Source organism: Dipteris shenzhenensis, chromosome 31 (genome assembly GCF_047967505.1).
Source record: "Dipteris shenzhenensis isolate YYH24624 ecotype China chromosome 31, Dip_SZ_1.0, whole genome shotgun sequence".
NCBI classification, from domain to species: domain Eukaryota; kingdom Viridiplantae; phylum Streptophyta; class Polypodiopsida; order Gleicheniales; family Dipteridaceae; genus Dipteris; species Dipteris shenzhenensis.
Genome location: NC_141626.1, coordinates 34335516 through 34355576, shown reverse-complemented (window position 1 = coordinate 34355576; position 20061 = coordinate 34335516). Strand labels below are relative to the sequence as shown.

General features: G+C 43.3%; 1 protein-coding gene across 1 annotated transcript in view; it reads right to left on the bottom strand.

The window, feature by feature from the left end:
* Positions 1 to 3091: 3091 nt before the first annotated feature.
* The window catches only part of LOC147881377 (purple acid phosphatase 23-like), a 36548-nt gene continuing 19578 nt past the window's right edge, over positions 3092 to 20061 (bottom strand). Inside the window, exons 6-7 of the mRNA XM_087369921.1 lie at positions 4335 to 4616; positions 3092 to 3624 (exon numbers count right to left, since the gene is read on the bottom strand). Coding sequence (XP_087226047.1) covers positions 3484 to 3624; positions 4335 to 4616 — 423 coding nt within the window. The 3' untranslated portion in view covers positions 3092 to 3483. The remainder of the gene's footprint in view (positions 3625 to 4334; positions 4617 to 20061) is intronic.

Below are 20061 nucleotides of genomic sequence, written 5' to 3'. Positions count from 1 at the left end.
GATGCATCATCTCAACACAAAATTATGTAAGAGAGCATGTCAATTCAGCAAAAGGGGCTTTTTAATGTTGTGGAGTTACATAGTTTTAATTTGAAAAGAGAAAATTTCCAAACAAAAGGGGTGTTTCAATTATGGAAAGCGGCAGTAATTTGAAAGATAGTCACAGATTATACAATTCAAAAGAATTTGAATCTGCGGCATGGCCATAGCCAAGAAGTGGCTTTCACCACTAAGAGAAAGCCACTTCTTGACTATGGCCAAGTTTTAAAAATTGCCTTTAAGGCAAATTTTTTACTTGTGGCCACAGCTAGGAAGTGGCTTTTGCCTGGCGAAAGCTTTTCCTTGGCTTTGGCTAGAAAAAAAATCTACCTCATCCAATAGCATCAATAGATGCCTCATGTTTTTCCAATCAATTTGATACGATAGATGACCTACTTCAATTTATAAAATGAAAGTTATGGAAGTTTGAAGTTTGGTAAACCACAGCAAGGAAGTGGCTTTTGCTTGGCCAAAAAGTGGATTTCGCCATGCAAAAGCACTTCCTGATTGTGGCCAAGAAAAGAACTAGGTGGCCCAATCGCTAAGAAGAAATCTATGTGCTAGCAAAGAAGAACCAAAGCTAGAGAGAAGAAAGCTCGATTAGCACAACACCAGTAAGAAATTCTCCTTAGATTACTGTATGCAATTTTTCTTATTATCAAAAGTGCTCTATCTTGCACTTTAACAAATGAGGCTCTCTATCTGATGTGAAAAAGGGACTCAAAATATTCTTTTTTGGAGAGTTGATTTCCACAATTATAGTGACCATATGACGTTCCCTTTATGACTTTATGAGTCTAGGTTCAAGACATCCTGGGATAACGAGATTAGGAGAAATAAATATACCTACCTTTTTGTTGAAATTCCCAAGAGTATGTAGTAGAATGTTTAAAAAGGGTGATTTGATTCGTTTGTAGAGTTCATGCTTGGAAAACGTGAGCATGCTTGTCAATCCTCGAGAAAATGGTCAAATGGACCAATTCTGGGAGATTTGTTCTTAGAATCTAGTATGGAGACAAATGGATTGGAAAGGGTATCCTCAACTATTTGAGTTTGCTTGTGATATATGCTATAATCCTTGGCGCTATACAAAAGGGGTGTTTCAATGTAATGTGGCCAATGACAGCAATCCAAATGCTACATGATCAACAACAAAAAAGAACTTTCCTAGTCACACTAGCATTCCAACATTGGAGGAGGTGAACACTGGCGTTCCAACCTAAGAGGAATGGGGGGGGAAGACACTCTCCATCAAGCGAAATAGACATCCTAAATAAGGCTTTGGTCAAAAGATTTTAACGCCAGCATCCCATTATTCAAAGGTGGAGATAAGGAGAATCCAAAAAATTATAGAAACATTATGGGAGACCTAGTTTAGGCTCCCAACTTGCTTTTAGGCTCCAACCCAGTCTAAAGTTCTGAAAATTAGCAACCCCAATGGTGGCTGACCAACATTGGTTGACCTGGTTGCACACAAGGAAAAAGCTCACCGATGTTATGTGAATACAAGGAAAAAGCTCACCAATTGTGTGCTTTCTAGAAAGAAAATAAGAAAAGCTCACCAAAAAAACGATCCCGCCATTAATGCACTAGACATCAAATCAAGGCATGCATGATGACAATTTGAAGGGAGCCTATCAGTCATTTGCATGTCAGTAATTATTATCAAGGTTCAGATGCAATTAACTTACATCTATATTTGTGAAAATTTCCTTCTATCCTCTTGCATTACCTCATGTCTATGAATATTTCCTTATATCCTCTTGCATTCTCTATGAATGTTGCAACGAAGCCTACCATGATTCAAATGCAATTTACCTTTTAAATATTTCATCTATTCTCCTGAATTATCACTCTTGCCTATTGTCCTACTGTGCTTATTGCAACACTATGTTTCCATTAGTATACTGCTCTTTTTCTTAGCAACCTATCAACATTGCATTCACGTTAACATTGTATATCATACTAGCGTCCTTGCTCGGCGTGGATTTTGTGGGCTTTGTCCTCACCAAGAAAGCTAAAGATGTGCATGTTCCATTGTGTGCTACCGAAATCAGCAATTAACACAATTGTCTTCCAAGTCTGATTTCTAGGAGTTTTCCCTCACTGCTCCATTCGTGATCTCCTAATGTTGTACACCACGGAAGCCAAGGGGGATGAGGATGTCTTCATTATGCCACTTAAACATAGAAGGGGAAGGTGAAGATGATTGTGCAAGCTCTGAAGGGACCCTTTCACAATTGGGGCAAGGTGGGTTCTCCTGCCGTCCAAGGTTTGTGCCACTCTGATGATAAAGTTGATCGAGATGGGAGTCATTGTACTGACGATAGGAGTGATGCATAAGGAGCTGCACCTTTTCCTGAAGGCAAGTTGAGGCTTTGAGTTTGGAGCAGCAAGACTTCACAAGGCCTTTGTTCGAATATAAGCTGCTTCAAGATGAGAGAGATACTTGGCAAGACTAGGCAAAGGAGTAGCGATTTGGTGGATTGCTCGAATCTACACTGTACTGATTTTCTGTCTTCCTTCTCATGGTCTAACAAAAGAAAGGCGTTGGCTTTCAGGGCTGGAAGACTCAATTGGTTAGATATGTTGGGCTCGGGGAGGTGCTTAGCTGGCCCACTGAAGGGTCGAATGATCTGCACTACAGATCTCTCAAATCAGCAGCCTAACAAGTGGGGGTTTTCCTTGCCATGGAGACGGAATAAAGCCGTCAATGTTCTCTATTCAAGTTTAGTAAGTTGTCATTGAACGATATGGGGTTTTGTCATTAATTCTGTAAGGGATGGACTCTCTGGTCCTGCAGGAACTTGGATCCAGTTCAATGTTGCGAAGAATTTGTGAGAGGCACAGTAATGCTGGCCAAGAAAGGTGTCAAGGACGGGGCCATGAGGAGGAGGGATAGTGTGACCTCTTTGGCATATGTGGAGATTGTTAGTTCAAATTACAGTTTGGTTTAGGATAGCTGACCTGCTTAACCTGCCAAAAACTACTTTTCCAGATGCACATCAGATAATGATCCTTTTCTATGCATTCATACCATACACTCCCTTTCAATGATTCATAATATACATTCCCTTTGGATTTACATCTCTCTTATCATGAATAATGCTGCTTCATGTACACCAGCTTTCAAATCACATAATAATAAATGCACCATTCCATTTCTGTCGCTTTAACTCAACAATCAATTTCACTTGTATTTAAGTACAATCACTCTACCCTTTTTAATGAGGGTACAACTATACCTTGTATGAAAGGTAAATGGTCTTAACTTTGTTTCACAAGTGCAAACTCTTGAATTTTTTGCTCCTCCGAATTCTCATGTCAGCACAGGAGAGCACAGGAGAGCAGATAAGGAGCTTTGATACTAAATTCTCATGTCAGCACAGGAGAGCAGATAAGGAGCTTTGATACTAAGAATAATGTCCTCTATAGTTTCATGTGTTACCAACTTTGCAGCTTTCCCCATTGGATATTATGACACTGTTCTGGTATCCGCACCACATAGATTTGGTCACCCGGATTTTTACCATACACATCTTGGTTTCGGTGCCATGTCCACAAAGCATGGGTAGAATTGTGAACCTGTGAAATAAAATTTGTGGGAACAGTCAATGGCAGCACAAAGAAACTTGAGAGGGCATATGCACATGCCAACCTCTCAGTAACATATTTGGAATGGAGTATGTCAGAGATTAGTTTCACAATTATTAGATTCAGCATGGTGCTGGTCTAAATTGTGCCCTTCAGAAACAATGCGGAGGACAAATGACAGAAATTAAAATAAGCAACTGAATGCTGATCTGTACACAACTTGAACCAGAACTGTTTCATGACTACTAGTGACAAACCAGAACAATTTCATGACTACTAGTAACAAACTACTAATAGTTTCATGACTAATAGCGACAAACTACAAAATTAAGCAGTCATATGCTGAATCCTGATCTAAATCGTCCACTTCAAAAACAAGGCAGAGGAGAATGACAAAGACTAATATGCATACTGCTCTAGGGAATTCGGAGCCAACGGCCCCGCAGCTAATCTAACAAGAAAGACATCAGGTCAAATGTACTGAAATTAAGAATAACTTCCATTCTGTGGTAGCCTGTTTTTGGTAGCCTGTTTTGATTCAGCAGATGGATGAAAGAAGAATGCACATGCAATTCGTGTGAATTCTATCTATCAGCAGGCTTTACTGATCAACTCATGCCTTCATTCCTGGTGCAGTTGAAAGGTACTGTGAACAGATAATCATAGAGCTAGAAGATTCAGAATTCCCTTAGAAAGCTTACCTCCAATATTCCATGGCCAAAACTGCTGTCTCGCAAAGCACTCCAATCAGGTTGGCTGTCCCAACAATATTTGCCTGCTGCTGGACCTGATGTGAAATTGAAAGGGCAGATTCCTCCATACTCTGGAATTGAATCCTGAGGTGTAGGGCACTGCCCTGGGTCATCAGCATGGCTAACGTCCACCTGCTCAATGTTTCCACCATCTCCAACTGTGATGTATACAGGACCACAGGGGTCCAAGTTATAATTGTAAACTCTATTAGACCGTTCATAAGCATGCACCTGCAGAAACATTAAATATAAGAACCCATATACGATTTCTCTACAAAATGGGTGCAGAAATTTGAAATATAAGTACTCTTACACGCTCTCTCTACAAAAGGGGTGCAAATCTGAAGGAATAGATTTGACAAGCATATCAAGGTCGTGCACAAGCGCATAATTGTCTTACAATGAAACAAGCAATTCTTCTAGGTAAGAAACCTAAAAGTAATAGGAAGAAACAGAGTCCACAATGTCTCCAGGCAATATGGTCAATGGACCCGCTTCCCTAATGAGGTGCTTTCATCTGGCATCTCCCAGTAAGTACCATCACACATGTTATTCACACGTCAAGTAAGGCAGGCACGCATCAACAGACACCTTGTTCCAGGCTCCATCCAGATGCTGTCCACCAGAAGCCCACGGCTGTAGCCAGGTATGCTATTTGTGCTACCCACATGGCAGCCGAAGTGCTGCTCATATGACAGCCCTCCTATTTTCTGTGTTTTCTTTGTGAGCTTGCTGCCCACATGGCAGCCCATGTGCTGTCCATGTGGCTGCCTAGCTTTGTCAGTTAGATCTGCCCTTTTGACCCCTAACCTACCCTGGTCCACCTCCCCCATGCTCTCATCATATGGGGGCTCACAGATGGAGAGGTGACCATTCCAAGACTGCTGTACGCAGTGCAAAGAAGTTTGATTTTTTATTAAATTAAATCCTAGCTTTAACATTATTTTAACCTAGAATCCATTTACTAATTTTTGTTTAACTTTTTAATATAAATTCCCCATGGCTTGCCGCTCCTCTACCCATGCACATAATTAATTACACATGCAGGCCTTGAACAAATATAATCCTAGGCCTGCCAGATTCATATCCTAACCTAGACAATTAAAAATTGACCCAAATTGAAACCCATCGATTAGAAATCAATGTGCTCTAACTCTGTGCTCATGGATTTTGGGTTTTGAAGGTCATCTGCCTCATGGTTATTAAAACCTCGAAGGTTTTATTCATCCTGCTCTTTGCAATACAAACACTCTCTCTTGCTCTCCCTCAATCCCTCTCTCTACAAGCACACTAGGGCCCAGGACAATCATCGGGCTGGACCCCCCCCCCCAAGGTTTTATTCATGAAGAGAGAAATCTGTTACAAGAGTTCAGCATAGAGCTGTCCCTTACAAAATTCAACGTAAATCCATATTACAAGAGCTTCAAGCTCATTCAAATTGGCAGCATGCCACTTGTCTAAAATCTAGACTAAGTCCTATTACATGCCACTAAGGGCAACTCTGGAGTCTTCGAAGCACTTGGTCATGTGAACCACCTCCTAGATGCTTGTTAGGCTCCCGTAGCACTTAGGTAAATAACTCTTCCTAGTACCTGCAACAATTAATTAAAGCGCACCACCATGGCACCCATTAATTGTTAGCGCTTTGCATGCAAATAACACACTGTGGACTAATTCTAGTCACGGTGGGCGTCCCCACTGAACACATGTGCACACATAACAAATATAAAAATATATATTTATTCTTTGGTTGACCGAAGTCAACGCTCTTGATCATAATTAAAAGGCTTTGACCATAATTAAGGGTCGAGGCGCCTTAATTATAATCAAGTCTCTCCAACTTAAGTTGGCACAACTCTCCAACCGAAGTTGGCACATCTTGGTTAACCGTAGTTAACCCTCTTGGTATAAACCAAGTCTTCTTGACCGAGATCAAGCTTACTTGACCGAAGTCAAGTATCTTTGACCGTAGTCAATTCTTTGACCAATACAAAAACTATTTTGACCATAATTAACCCAGATGGAAAACTCTTTAATTATGATCAAATAAATGGTCAACTGTACTTTAACTTAGGATATTTACATTGTGGTGACATCCCCTTGGCTTCTATTCAATTGACCTCAACTGAAAAGCTTCCTTGTAAACATCCAAAAGCTGTGGATGATCGGACAACATGTCTTCATCCATCCACTTGGCATCCAATGCCGTATAATTCTTGAATTTTACAAGGTACCTGTAAAATTCCTTGCCTTGAGGGCCTTTGCGTACGGTATGGTACACAATCTACTCTGGATGAAGAACCTCCTCTAGCTCATCCACTTCTGGTGGATCCTCTGATATTACTTCTGTAGGCTCTGGCCCCTGAAATTTCTTTAGAACACTCACATGGAATGCATTGTGAATCCTCCAACGTTCTGGCAATGCTAACCTGTATGCAACCTCATTTATTCTTTCTGTAACCCTGAAAGGGCCATAGTACCTGGGAGATAACTTTGCATACACTTTCTGTTTGCCTTTGAACTTACGGAGCCTAGCTTTCTCGAACTTTAAAAGTACCCAACCCGCTTCCTTGAGATCTAACTGTCTTCTATGCTTATCTACAGCTCTTTAATGCTTCTCTTGAGACCTTTCAATTGCTGTCCGGACTTGGCTGTAAGCTGTCTGGAGGTCTCTCACAAACTGATCAGCTGCAAATATTTTGTCCTTGGTCCTCAGGATAGGTGGCAAAATCACCTTCCATAAATGACCTCAAAGGGGGCTTTCCCTGTAGAGTGGTGTATTGTATTATTATAAGCAAACTCTACCAATGGTAGGTACTTTTCCCAGTCTGAACCTTGGTCAACCACGTAGCATTTCAGCATATCCAATGCTGTAGAATTTGCTACTTCACTTTGACCATCTGTCTGGGGATGGAAAGAAGAAGAAAAATTCAGATTCGTCCCCATGTTATCAAATAAAGCTCTCCAGAATAGACTGGTCATTCTGGGATCTCGATCACTAACAATGGACTTAGGCATACCATGATGCTTAAAGATCTGTGCCATGAAAAGCTTAGCCATATGATCTGCCTTTATGGTTTTGCGAACCGGAATGAAATGAGCTTGCTTGCTGAATCTATCAATGATAGTCCAAATCCCATCATTCCCTGACTTTGATCTTGGCAAATCAAAAATAAAGTCCATTGTAAAACTTTCCCATGGTGCCTGAGGCACGGGAAGAGGCATAAGTAGGCCAGGTGCCTTCCGTCTATCATACTTCACTTTCTGACACGTAAGGCATTCAGTAACAAACTGATGTATATCTTTCCGCATCCCTGGCCAAAAGAAATACCTCTCTAGTGCTAGAGTTGCTGCTGTAATTCCTCTATGTCCAGCATAGGGAGGTGCATGGCATTCCTCCAAAATCTTTTTCCTCATCTCCTGGGTGATGCATAGGCAATCATCTTTCATTAGATACCCATCTTTCAAGGAATAGTGACTGGTGGATTGCCCCTCTTGCATTTACTGTAAAATCTCACCAAAATCCGCATCACTAACATATTGCTCCCTCATGCCTTCCAGGTCCTGATAATAAGCAATAGTCACATTATTGACCTGGGGTCTTCGGGACAAGGCATCTGCCACTCTGTTCCGAATTCCTGGGGTATGGACAATCTGAAAATGATACATTGACAGCATGTTTGCCCATTTCATATGCTTTTCGGAAAGTTTTGTCTGAGTTAGAAAATATCTCAGACTTTGGTGATCTGTTTTAACAGTAAAATCTGCACCCAAAAGATAGTGCTTCCATGTGTTCACAGCATGAACTACAGCCAACAATTCTTTTTCATAGATTCCCAGATATCTTTCAGCATCACGCAATCTTCGGCTCTCGTATGCTACTACATGTCCATTCTGATGTAATGCAGCCCTAACACACTCCCCACACGCATCGCAATCAACATCAAAAGGTTGATAAAGATCCGGTACTACAAGAATAGGCTCTGTAGTCAACTTCTCCTTGAGTGTATTAAATGCTTTCTTTTGTGATATTCCCCATGTGAAGGCTGCATTTTTCTTAGTAAGGTCATGTAATGAAACTGCGATATCAGCAAAATGCCTGAAAAATCTCCTATAGTAGGAGCAAAGTCCCCAAAAACTACGGACTTCATGCACAGTTTTCAACTCAGGCCATTCTTGGATGGCTCGGATCTTTGCAAGATCCATCTTGGATATTATATGCCCCAGATAATGGATCTCTTCCAAACATAATTCACTTTTCTTGCTATAGGCAAAAAGTTGATGGTTTCGAAGTTCTTGAAATACCAAAGCAAGATGTTCCCTGTGCTCTTCTTCTGTCTTTGAAAAGACCAGGATATCATAAAAGAAAGTACCCGTGAAATGCCTGTACTTTCGGAAGATGTGATCCATCATTCCATTGAATGTGGCTGGAGCATTTGTCAACCCGAAAGGCATCACTAAGTATTCATACAACCCGAATGTAGTGCGAAAAGCTGTCTTATGCACATCTTGCGGTTGTATCTTGACTTGATGATAGCCACTCTTCAAGTCTATCCTGCTGAAAACTATTGTTCCTTTGAGCTGGTCAAGCACATTATCTATGCGGGGTATCGGAAATCTATTTTTGATGGTCATCTTATTCAATGGACGATAATCAATGCACATTCGAAAAGAACCATCTTTCTTCTGTACTAGAAGTACTGGTGAACAAAGAGGAGACGAGCTGGGCCAAATCAACCCTTTGGACAATAAGTCCTGTACCTGAGCCATAATCTCCTCTCTGTGAGTCGCACTGACTCTATAAGGTGGTCTATTTGGTGGCTCACTACCAAGCATTAACTCTATCTAATGATCCTCTGGTCTCTCTGGGGGCAACTCCCCTGGCAAAGCATCGGAAAAGCAATCTTTAAAGTTTACAAGAAACTGAAATTTTTCTTTGTCTACATCATTCATTTCACCATGCATATCATTCTCTTTTTCTTTTACAAAAACCATGTACGCGGAAATTGCAGACTTTATTGCTTTACCGCATGTAACATCAAATACAATGGGGATAGTCTCCCCTTTATTCCTGGCAACTAAACGCTGGTTTTTCCCCCCCTATGAATAAAACTCAGCACCCTCTCAAGGTATTCTATTGTTACTTTCTTTTGATGGAACCACGGTGTACCAAGTACAACATCATGTTGCTTGAGAGGAGAGATTAAGAAGTCCTCCTAATCTACATAGCTCTGCACATGGACACGAAGCTTTCAAATCAAAGGAGTAACTTGCACTGGATTCCCTTGGAACATTTGATCAGCATCAAGAGCTCTGCCTAGCTCTTTAGTTTTTATCCCTAATCTCAGGGCTAAATCTTCATATATGAAATTGTTTGTAGACCCTGGATCAAATAGGATTAATGCTTGCTGATCTCTTATCTTTCCCATTGATAGCAAAAGCCCTTTTTCCTTTGGGTCTGAGGTACTCCCTAAAACATCTAGGACTACTCCCACCATCGGCCTCGGTGGTACTTGTGGCTTTTTCTGCTCCTTAGAACCTGAAGGCTTCTCAGGGCACTGCGCAGCTATATGTCCCTCTTTCCCACATCTAAAGCATTTCCCATCTCTGTGAAATTCAGCTATCTGTTCAGGAGTGAATGGGGATTTGCCTTTATATGACTTTGAAAACTGAGTACCCCTCGACTTCTGAGGCTGAAATCCTTTCTTTTCAACCTTGGGATACTCTTTCTTTTCTGATTTTGAAAAATCAGTTTTCTTCCTTTCAACACCTCCTGCATGCAAGGATAGTATTGTGGATGGGTCTTGTAACGGCACAAGACTAGCTACTAAAGCTGAATGCATAAGGTCTTGAATGTTCTTTACTCCCAAACATTCACTACTGCCTGAATTCTTGGACTGAGACCTGCTCTATACTTTCTCGTTTGGGTTCCTTTAGAGATCTTTTTGAAGGGTGCAACCTGCAAATAAGCATCCCAAAACTTTTGGTTGTACACATCCACTGTATCTCTTGCATCCATATGCAAACTGTCCCAATCTTCAAGAACATGATCTCTAAACTGTTTAGGCATAAACTGCTGGTAGAAGGCTTTCTTGAAGTCCTTCCACCTCTTTGGGGCTGACCCATCTGTGGTCTATGCACTCCACCATGCACTAGCTGTCGCTGTCCAGTGCAAACTGACCATTCTTAACTTGGAGGATTCTGAAAACTTTTCTATACCAAATGCAGCATCAAACTGCCTGATGAACTGCAATGCTTTGTCTGTATGACCATATTGTCCATTATAGGTTCAACCGCTATGCCAACCATGAGGAGGGCCCCCCCGCCACCCACTTGCATTCAGATCCATTTTGACCAGGCTCTTAACCCAGTGTATGTGAGCCACCTAGCCTCTGAGCTACCAATCTTACTTGGAGAGGATATGGACCTCGCACATGCATCAGACAAGGGCAATGATACAGGATGTTGCCACCATATCCTTTCCCACAACTCGATATGCACGCATCCCAAATGGGAAGATGCCCCAAAACCCCTGGTATGACATGAGTGCAGAGAGATAAGAGCCCACCTCACACGTGAGCGAGCACTGGGGCATTTGACTTCACCGGAGACACAACGGATATCACACTGAGTGACATGGCATAAGAAACGGGCTTTCCTTATACACAAGATGGATGAGGTGATTGGATCCTTTCACAGAGGAGATCCTACTACGGATGAGGTGATCGGATCCTTTCACAGAGGAGATCCTACTACGGGATGGGGGCTCTTGTCGGAGGGGAAGTCACCCATTCCTGTCACAGATCCAGCAGTCTAGCATACATATGCATGCTCTCTTTATGATGTCCCTAGTCAGGCATCACCTGATATGTCCTCTATGCCCAAACCCACTACGTGTCACTTGTTTACTACACAGAATGTACGGGCTGCCCTTCTACAGCTTCATAATCAGAGATCACCAGATCATGAGGGCCTACACATTGAGCACTTTGCACATGGATATGAGATCTTGTCTCCGGTCCTAGCACAACTGTTTAATCATGTCGTATGCCATGGCTTTCCACCTAACTGGAGTACCACCACCATAGTCTCGATACACAAGGTAGGTGATCCCATGGACACTGGGAACTACTGCACTCTTGTGATTGACCACACTCTAGCTAAGATCTATGGATCGGTACTAGAGAGATAGAGAGAGAGATCAGTAGCCACACAGAGGGTCACGGGCAGCGAGCTCTTGGGCACGCAAGTTTTTGGAGACAGCACTCCACCCTGGACCACATTTTCGCCTTGAGGGCTATTATTGAGGAGGCGAAGCCGAGGCATCATAAAGTCTACACTTGCTTCGTAAACTTTCGTAAGGCATTTGATACGGTCCCACGTTCTTGCTTGATCAAGAGGTTACAGGAGTTGCAGCTTCTAGAGATCATGATTTGGGGGGTCATGAGTCTATATGAGTCCGTCAGAGGGAGGGTACGTGCCCCAAGAGGATCAAAGTGGGTTGAGAGCACTGTCAAGGTAAAACAAGCGAGTCGCGGTGTCCTGTAGCACTAGGGCAAGGGTGTCCCGGGCATGGGTGAGGTCTACATCATCTCCAAGTAGGGTTGGAATCTCCTAGGCTAGGTGGCTCACATAGACTGCATTAAGGGCACGGTCAAAGTGGATTTGGACATGAGTGGGCATGAGAGGGGCCCTTCCTATGACTGGCATAGTAGCAAAGATCCAAAAGGCTAGTGGCCAGTACAGAGTGGGGGAGGAGGCACAACAAAGTCATCTATCCATGAGGCAAAGGCTAAGGGACCCAGCAGGTAGTCCACTGTACTTGTCCTCCTGCCATGTGGGACCCGCCAGTTGATGGCCATCTCTAGTGGAGAGGGTTCACTTATAGCCGACTTGATAGTGCTGATACTGCCATGACTACCATGCGCAGATGATATAGTCCTCATATCATCTTCAGAAGAGGGACTCTGGAGATGTTCTACAGAGAGAAAGCCTAACAGTTAACCTTCGGAAAACCAAGGTTATGATCTTCAACACCTTGCGAGCAGTGTCCCGTCGACATAGCTTCACATACCGAGACGAGCCACTGGAGATAGTGCATTCGAGCCAGTGGAGATAGTGCATTCTTACACATATTTGGGGGTAGTGCTCACCGACCAAGTTTCACAATGATCCATGCAAGGACCGCAAGACTCACACAAGGACAGGGTGCCCTTGCCCGACTATAGATGAGGTGCTTTCGGGCACACTTCCAGGACCCTCCGACAAAGGGTTGGCGTTTTGACACGTTGGACTTCCATGTATGCAGCACCTTCCTGGGGGAGTGATATTTCAGCGGCACAGTGGAAGAAATTTGAGAGGCTACAAGTGACTATTGTATCTAGGATGATTTAGAGAAAGCCCTTGGTCCCCCATCAGATTATACAGGCAGAGTTCGTCATGACTCCCCTCTAGGTTGATACCATCTTTCAGACAGTGACTTTCCTCCACAGAGTCTGGGCCTTACCCCAGTGGAGGTTATGGAGGCTGAGCATTGGAGTCTTCTAGGCGACTAGCAGAGAGTGGTATTGATACAGCATGGTATGCACCGGTATCCACATGGTTTGATAGTCACGGCATCCAAATGGATAGACTTCCTGTCACCACAATGTAAATATCCTAAGTCAAAATACAGTTGACCATTTATTTGATCATAATTAAAGAGTTTTATATGTGTTAATTATGGTCAAAGAGTTCTTTTAATGGTCAAAGGATTGACTACGGTCAAAGATACTTGATTCTAGTCAAGTAAACCTGACTTCGGTCGGGGAGACTTGGTTTATTACCAAGAGGGTTGACTGCAGTTAACCAGAGAACCACAGCGCTGACTACGGTCAGAGAGTGTTGACTTCGGTCAACAAGACTTGGCATGCGCCAAGAGGGTTAACTGGTGGGTTAACACCAGTTAACCAAGATGTGCCAACTTCGGTTGGAGAGTTATGCCAACTTCGGTTGGAGAGACTTCGCTATAATTAAGGCGCCTCGACCCTTGGTTAAAGCTCCTTATTATAATCAAGAGTGTTGACTCCGGTCAACCAGAGAATAAATATATATTTTTATATTTGTTTAGGTGTGCACATGTATTCAGTGGGGATGCCCACTGTGACTAGAATTAGTCCACAGTGTGTTATTTGCATGCAAAGCGCTAACAATTAATGGGTGCCATGGTGGTGCGCTTTAATTAATTGTTGCAGGTACTAGGAAGAGTTATTTTTCCTAAGCGTTACGGGAGCCTAATAAGCATCTAGGAGGTGGTTCGTGTGACCAAGTGCTTTCAAGACTCCAGCATGGCCCTTAGTGGCATGTAATAGGACTTAGTCTAAATTTTAGACAAGTGGCATGTTGTCAATTTAAAATGAGCTTGAAGCACTTGTAATGAAGGATTCACATTTTGGATTAGAGGGTGTATCAGAAAACTCTATGCTGAACTTTTGTAACAGATTCTCTTCAAGAAATAAAATACCTTCAGGGGGGTCCAACCCGACATGTTGTCCTGGGCCCTAGTAACTCTGTTGAGAGAGAGAGAGAGGGAGAGCAAAAAGGGAAGTGTGCTTGCTGTCTATTACGAAGGAGGTTCGTAGTGAATCAAAGAGTAATTGCTGTCTTTAAAGAGCGAGAGGTATTTCATTGGTATCAGAGCACAGCTTCGTGGTTCTCTTGAACCATGATGGTTTTGGGAAGCACCCTGAAAAGAACTGTCGTACAGGCGCAAGTGTACTTGAGTAAAGGAGGTAGTCGTTAAATTGATGAGGCCTATTACCACAATGACGCATAGCCTGTTGGCGAATGCAAAGTGTGGTGTTTAAGCGTCTACAAACAAAAAGGCAAGACGGAGAGCCAACGCCAGGAGTCTAAGTGGCGTAAAGGAGCACCGCCCTTACGCACGTGTTTACATCAGGTGACGGGGTGCCTTTTGCTAGACCCCGACCGAATTTTCGATGGCGAAGCTTCCACAACGACTATTAGCATCGTGAGACCTGACGAGGGGAGATTGGACCGAACGGTTGCTCTGGGAGTAGAAGCAAGTTGTGATGCTTCGTAGCGCCTAACAGACGACGGTCTTCGACGGAAGGTTATGGTGGTGACCATTTCTGCGTAGGGTGTCACACCGCTGAGTGTTGCGGATGCCCAGGATGGTTACATGCACGCAGAAGGTCCCGCGACGACGGATGGTCTCCAGAAGGCTCGACGCGCGACGTCGACCAATTCACAGCCAAGGTTTGGAACCTTAGGCACCTGCTGACGTGGCGTAGGTGATGACGTGGTGCTTACACATGGCACACAGATGACGTGGCAACCACACGTGCGAGCTGACGTGGCAGCCAGCAGGTCCAGCTGACGTGGTAGTGACACGTGGCATGCTGACATGGCACAAGCATGTGCAGAGAGCAGACACATGGCAGCCAGCCTGGCAGGCCAGTGGTTAAGTTAACCCTGGTACAATTAATCCTGGTTGGTTGACCTGTGGTTAGTGAAACCCTGGTTAAGTTAACTACATCCAGTTAACTCTGGTTAGTTGAACCAGTATCTAGTTAGTTCAACTTTGGTCCAATTAATCTCGCCTAACCAGACCAGTTTGGTTGGTGTAACCAGTCCAGTTAGTCTAGTTGCAGACTAACCAGACCAGAACCAGTCAGTCTGGTTAGAGTAACTAGCCAGTTACTCCATCTGGTTACTGTTCTTTCCAAAAAAAAAAAAAGGGACAGTTGCAGAGACTGTTTCTGCTAGCAGATTTCACCTGCCTGTCAGACTTTTACTGTCAGAAAAGCAGCAGAAAAGCAGAGAAAACAGAGAAAACAGAGAAAGCAGACTTTTACTGTCAGAAAAGCAGCAGAAAAGCAGAAAAAAGCAGAGAAATCAGAGATTTGCAGAAAAAGAAAATGTGTGCCTTTGTGCACTGGGAAGATGAATCAGATGCTTCTGAGTGCTTTTTGCAGTAGCCAGAAAAGGGGCAATACAATTGTTGATGCTTTAGCAATTTTGTGGGTTTATGCTTTCAACTGATAGCCCAATTACTGGCACAAGTTGTGAATGCAAGACACCTCTTGTTGAGATATTTTTCTGTCAGAAAAGCAAAGGTAGTTGTGCATCAGTTACCTACACGGTGTGTGAAAAATTTGCAAATCTCAGAATATGGATCAATCACCTATCCAATGGGATTCACAAGATAGGGATGTACATCTAAGACAGAGAAGTGTGCAACAAACTCAGCAAGAATTTGAGGATGCAGGAGATACAGTGGATGTGTACAACCAAAAGTTTTGGGATGCTTATTTGCAGGTTGTGTGAGGAGATGGTGAGTGAGAAAGAGCAAGAGAGAGTGAGAGCTGGAAGCTTGGAAGCTGAAAGCTGAGTTGCAATAGAAGAGTGACAGAGTACAACTCAATGAGAGAAAGATAAGGTTTTGTCCTAGTGACAAAACCTTAGTAGTCACTAACCATAGTTAGTGAACTAACTGCGGTTAGGGGGAAAAACCTCTTAAAGAGGGAAAAGTGCCCCTAACTAGCTTATTAATATTACATTGGTCACTGCTGAATTATATCTATAATTATAACACCCCCCTGCAGTGCCAATGTCATGTACAAGGCTGATCAAAAGTTCAGGTCACTGCGAAATGCCTCAAACTTTTCACGTGGTAGTGCTTTGGTGAAAATATCTGCAACGTTGTCATGTGTGGACACAAAGATCATACTGATCTCTCCTGCATGCAACTTCTCTCTGACGTAGTGATAGTGAACCTCAATGTGCTTCGTGCGAGCATGAAACACTAGATTCTTTGCCACTGCAATGGCACTCTGACTATCAGTGAGAATTGGAGAAGGACCCTCCAAAGACAGATGAAGATCAGCAAATAGATGTCGCAGCCAGACACATTCAACTGTTGCTATGAAAGCTGCCCTGTACTCAGCTTCACATGATGAGGTAGCCACTATAGATTGTTTCTTGCTCAGCCAGGAAATGCAAGATTTACCCAAAAAGAAACAATTGCCACTAGTGGACTGCCTAGTGTCATAATCACCAGCCTGATCTGAATCACTGTAGGCATGCATCTGCAAGTCACTCCCCCTGGGAAATAGCAAGCCAAAAGACTTTGTGCCCTGCAAATAACGGAAGATGTGCTTAACTGCCTACCAATGCATAGTTTTTGGGCTGTGCATGTACCTGCTCACTTGAGATACTGCAAACTGAATATCAAGTCTAGTGTTGCATAGATATATGAGGCATCCAACAGCCTGACTGTAAAGTCTGGCATCAACTGATTCTCCTGCATCATGCATTGTGAGTTTCAGCCCTGGCTCCATGGGAGTGGCTATGGGCTTACACTCATGCATGTTAAATCTGTCCAAGAGTTTCTGAACATACTTGGACTGAGACATAACAGTGCCACGTCTCTCATGAGAGAACTCGATCCCCAAATAAAAGTGAAGCAGCCCCAAATCTGACATGTCAAAGTTGGTCTGCAAATCAGCTTTGAAATCTGCAATTTTGTCTTCATTGGACCCTATGAGCAGTAAGTCATCGACATAAAGAAGGATGACTAAAATTTCCCCCCCATCCATCTTGATGTAGAGGGTGCTCTCAGTAGGACTATTGTGCAGCCCCTTGCTGGTCAAAAAGGCATGGATCTTGGCATACCATGCACGAGAGGCCTGTTTCAGCCCATATAAAGCTTTGTTGAGCCTGCATACTTAAAGTGCATTTGCTGTAATTTCAAAGCCCGGAGGTTGTTTGACATACACCTCTTCCAGCAAGTCCCCATTTAAGAAGGCTGTTTTCATGTCCAACTGATGAACATTGCACTCAAAATGTGCAGCCATCGCAATAACTGATCGGATGGTGGTCATCCGGGATGTAGGAGCGAATGTCTCCTCATAATCTATGCCCTTTTTCTGAGCATAGCCTTTAGCAACCAGCCTTGCCTTATATCTGTCAATGGAGCCATCTGGCTTCCGTTTGACCTTGAAAACCCATCGTGTGCCAATGGCATGTTTACCCTGTGGCAAGTCCACAACATCCCAAGTCTGATTTTTTGCAATGGACTGCAACTCATCGTGCATGGCATTCATCCAATGCACATTATCCTTTGCCTCTTCAAATGTGGCAGGCTCCTCCTCATCAAGGAGAGTACCTGTATATGCTGATTCCACTGAATTAGCACCTTCCATGTGCCTTGCTGCACTGCGAGTCCTGCCAGATAACGGAGCATCAATTTTACTCTCCCTGAGAGTCTGTAACAGCCAGTTTGGGACTGTTTTTGCTGCATGTATGTCTGCAATTTCTTGCTGCACCACCTGTTCCACTGCCTGTGGAGGGGGCAAGACATCTTGTGGCGGAACTGAAGCATCTGGAGGTTGCTGTAAATTCTGATTTGCATCAGAAAAATCAGCAGGGGAACCCAAGGCAATGGGTAGCAACCCCTCAAAGACATCCTCTGAAGATGAAGGCATTTGAAATTCAGCCTGAGTGTGAGCTGAATTTTCAGAAAATATCACATCTCTACTTACTATGATCTTGCGTGTAGCAGGATTGTAGAGACGGTACCCCTTGCTTTCTGCACTGTATCCAACAAATATGCATTTGATGGCTTTATCTGACAACTTGTGCCTAAATTCAACTGGCACATGCGCATAAGCAAGGCATCCAAAGACTCGGAAGTGATCCACTGAAGGCTTCCTGTCATTCCAGACCTCATAAGGAGTTTTTGTTTTTAAAGCCTTAGTGGGAGCCCGATTCAAAATGTAATTGGCACACATCAAACCCTCTAGCCAGAATTTATGAGGCATGTGTTTGCTTTTCAGCATACATCTGTCCATCTCCATGAGGGTTCTATTTTTCCTCTCAGCTTTGCCATTTTGCTGAGGGGTCATCCTGACTGTGAGCTGATGCACAATACCCTTGCCTTTGAGAAAAGCATCAAATTCTGCATACAAGTATTCCCCACCTCTATCCATGCGCAATGTCTGTATCTTGAGTCCAGTTTCATTTTCAACCATGGCTGAAAAGTGTTTAAACACCGTGCACACTTCAGATTTCTGTTTCAGCCCATAAACCCAAGTAAAATTGGAGTAATCATCAATAAATGTAACGAAGTAGAGATGACCACCCAACGATGGAGTCCTCATGGGACCACAGACATCACTGTGTATAAGCTGTAATTTGCGGACAGCTTTAACTGAACCATCCTTCTTGAAGGGGAATCTATGCATCTTGCCTAAAATGCACCCTTCACAGGCATGTGGAGGAGGTATCTCAAGAGGTGGCAATGCATCAACCATGGAAAACTTCTAAAGTGTCATCAAGCTGTTGTAATGCATGTGGCCATATCTGGCATGCCATAATTCTGCATTCTGCATGGCAGCTGTAGGGGTAGAAACTGCAAGAGCATGGGCTGCTCTTTTCTCAAAAATATCAAGCTGAAAAAGCCCACGCAGCAGAGTACCAGATAACCTTAAGGCATAGTCAGCTTCCCTGTCTCGGACAGCACATTTGTCATCCTCAAAGATGACCTGAAATCCACCTCTGTTAAGAGTGGACACTGAAAGGAGATTTTTGGTTATGCCAGGCACATATAAGACATCTGAAAGTCTGAAAATTGAGCCATCAATGGCAGTGAGCTCAACATCCCCTGTGCCACGTACTGAATATGATGAGTTGTTGGCACAAGTGACTTTCTTACCGATGGGAAGTGGATGCAAGGAAGTAAAAAGACACTCCTAGAAGTGATGTGCTTGGATGCACCGCTGTCAAAATACCAAGTGTTCAGTGTTTCATTGACACTAAAAGCAGATGCATCTGTAAAAGAGTCATAACTGCAAGTTAAAAATGCATATGTATCATCACTGCAAGTGGCTGTACTATCCCGAGCATCTGGAACAGCCAACCTAGAATCTGAAATGCAAGATAAAAAGGCATAATGCTGTCCAACAAAGTTGGCTGCAGCATCCCCACTGTCAGATGCATGAGGAGCTGAATCTGAAACAGCCATACCTGAGCTGTTTTTCTTTTCTTTTGCAAGCCTTTTTCTGCATTCTGCTATGTGATGACCTGGCTTTTTGCAGTAGTGACAAAAACCCTTCTTCTTGGGCTTACTTGCATCATTTTTAGCCTTTAGTGAAGACTGTCCTGACCCACTGGAAGGCTGATTTACTGATGTCTTTGCCTGTCCCTTTGTTTTTTATTTAAATTTTGAGAGCATGGCTTGTTCACCTGCACGTGAAGCCAAATTTTTCCTGGTCTGCTCTTCCTGAAGCAGAAGTCCTATCAACTCATGAAAAGTGAGAGGATTTGCACCCCCCCTCAATGATAAGTTCAGCGAGGTATGAAAGCTGAGATAAGACTCAGGAAGAGAATTCAGAGTGGTTGTAATCATCTCTGAATCAGGAATAATTTCATCTATGTTTAACAATTGCTCTCTGAGATCCTGTAGCTTTGTGAGGTGGACTGACATGGAGTCACCCTCTTCCATATGTGTATTACTCAACTCTCTTTTCAAGAAAGATACCCTTGCATCATTCCGAGCTGCATACATGCTTTCCAAAATATCCCACGCTGCCCTGGAGGTCTTACACGACTGTTTAACAATTGCTCTCTGAGATCCTGTAGCTTTGTGAGGTGGACTGACATGGAGTCACCCTCT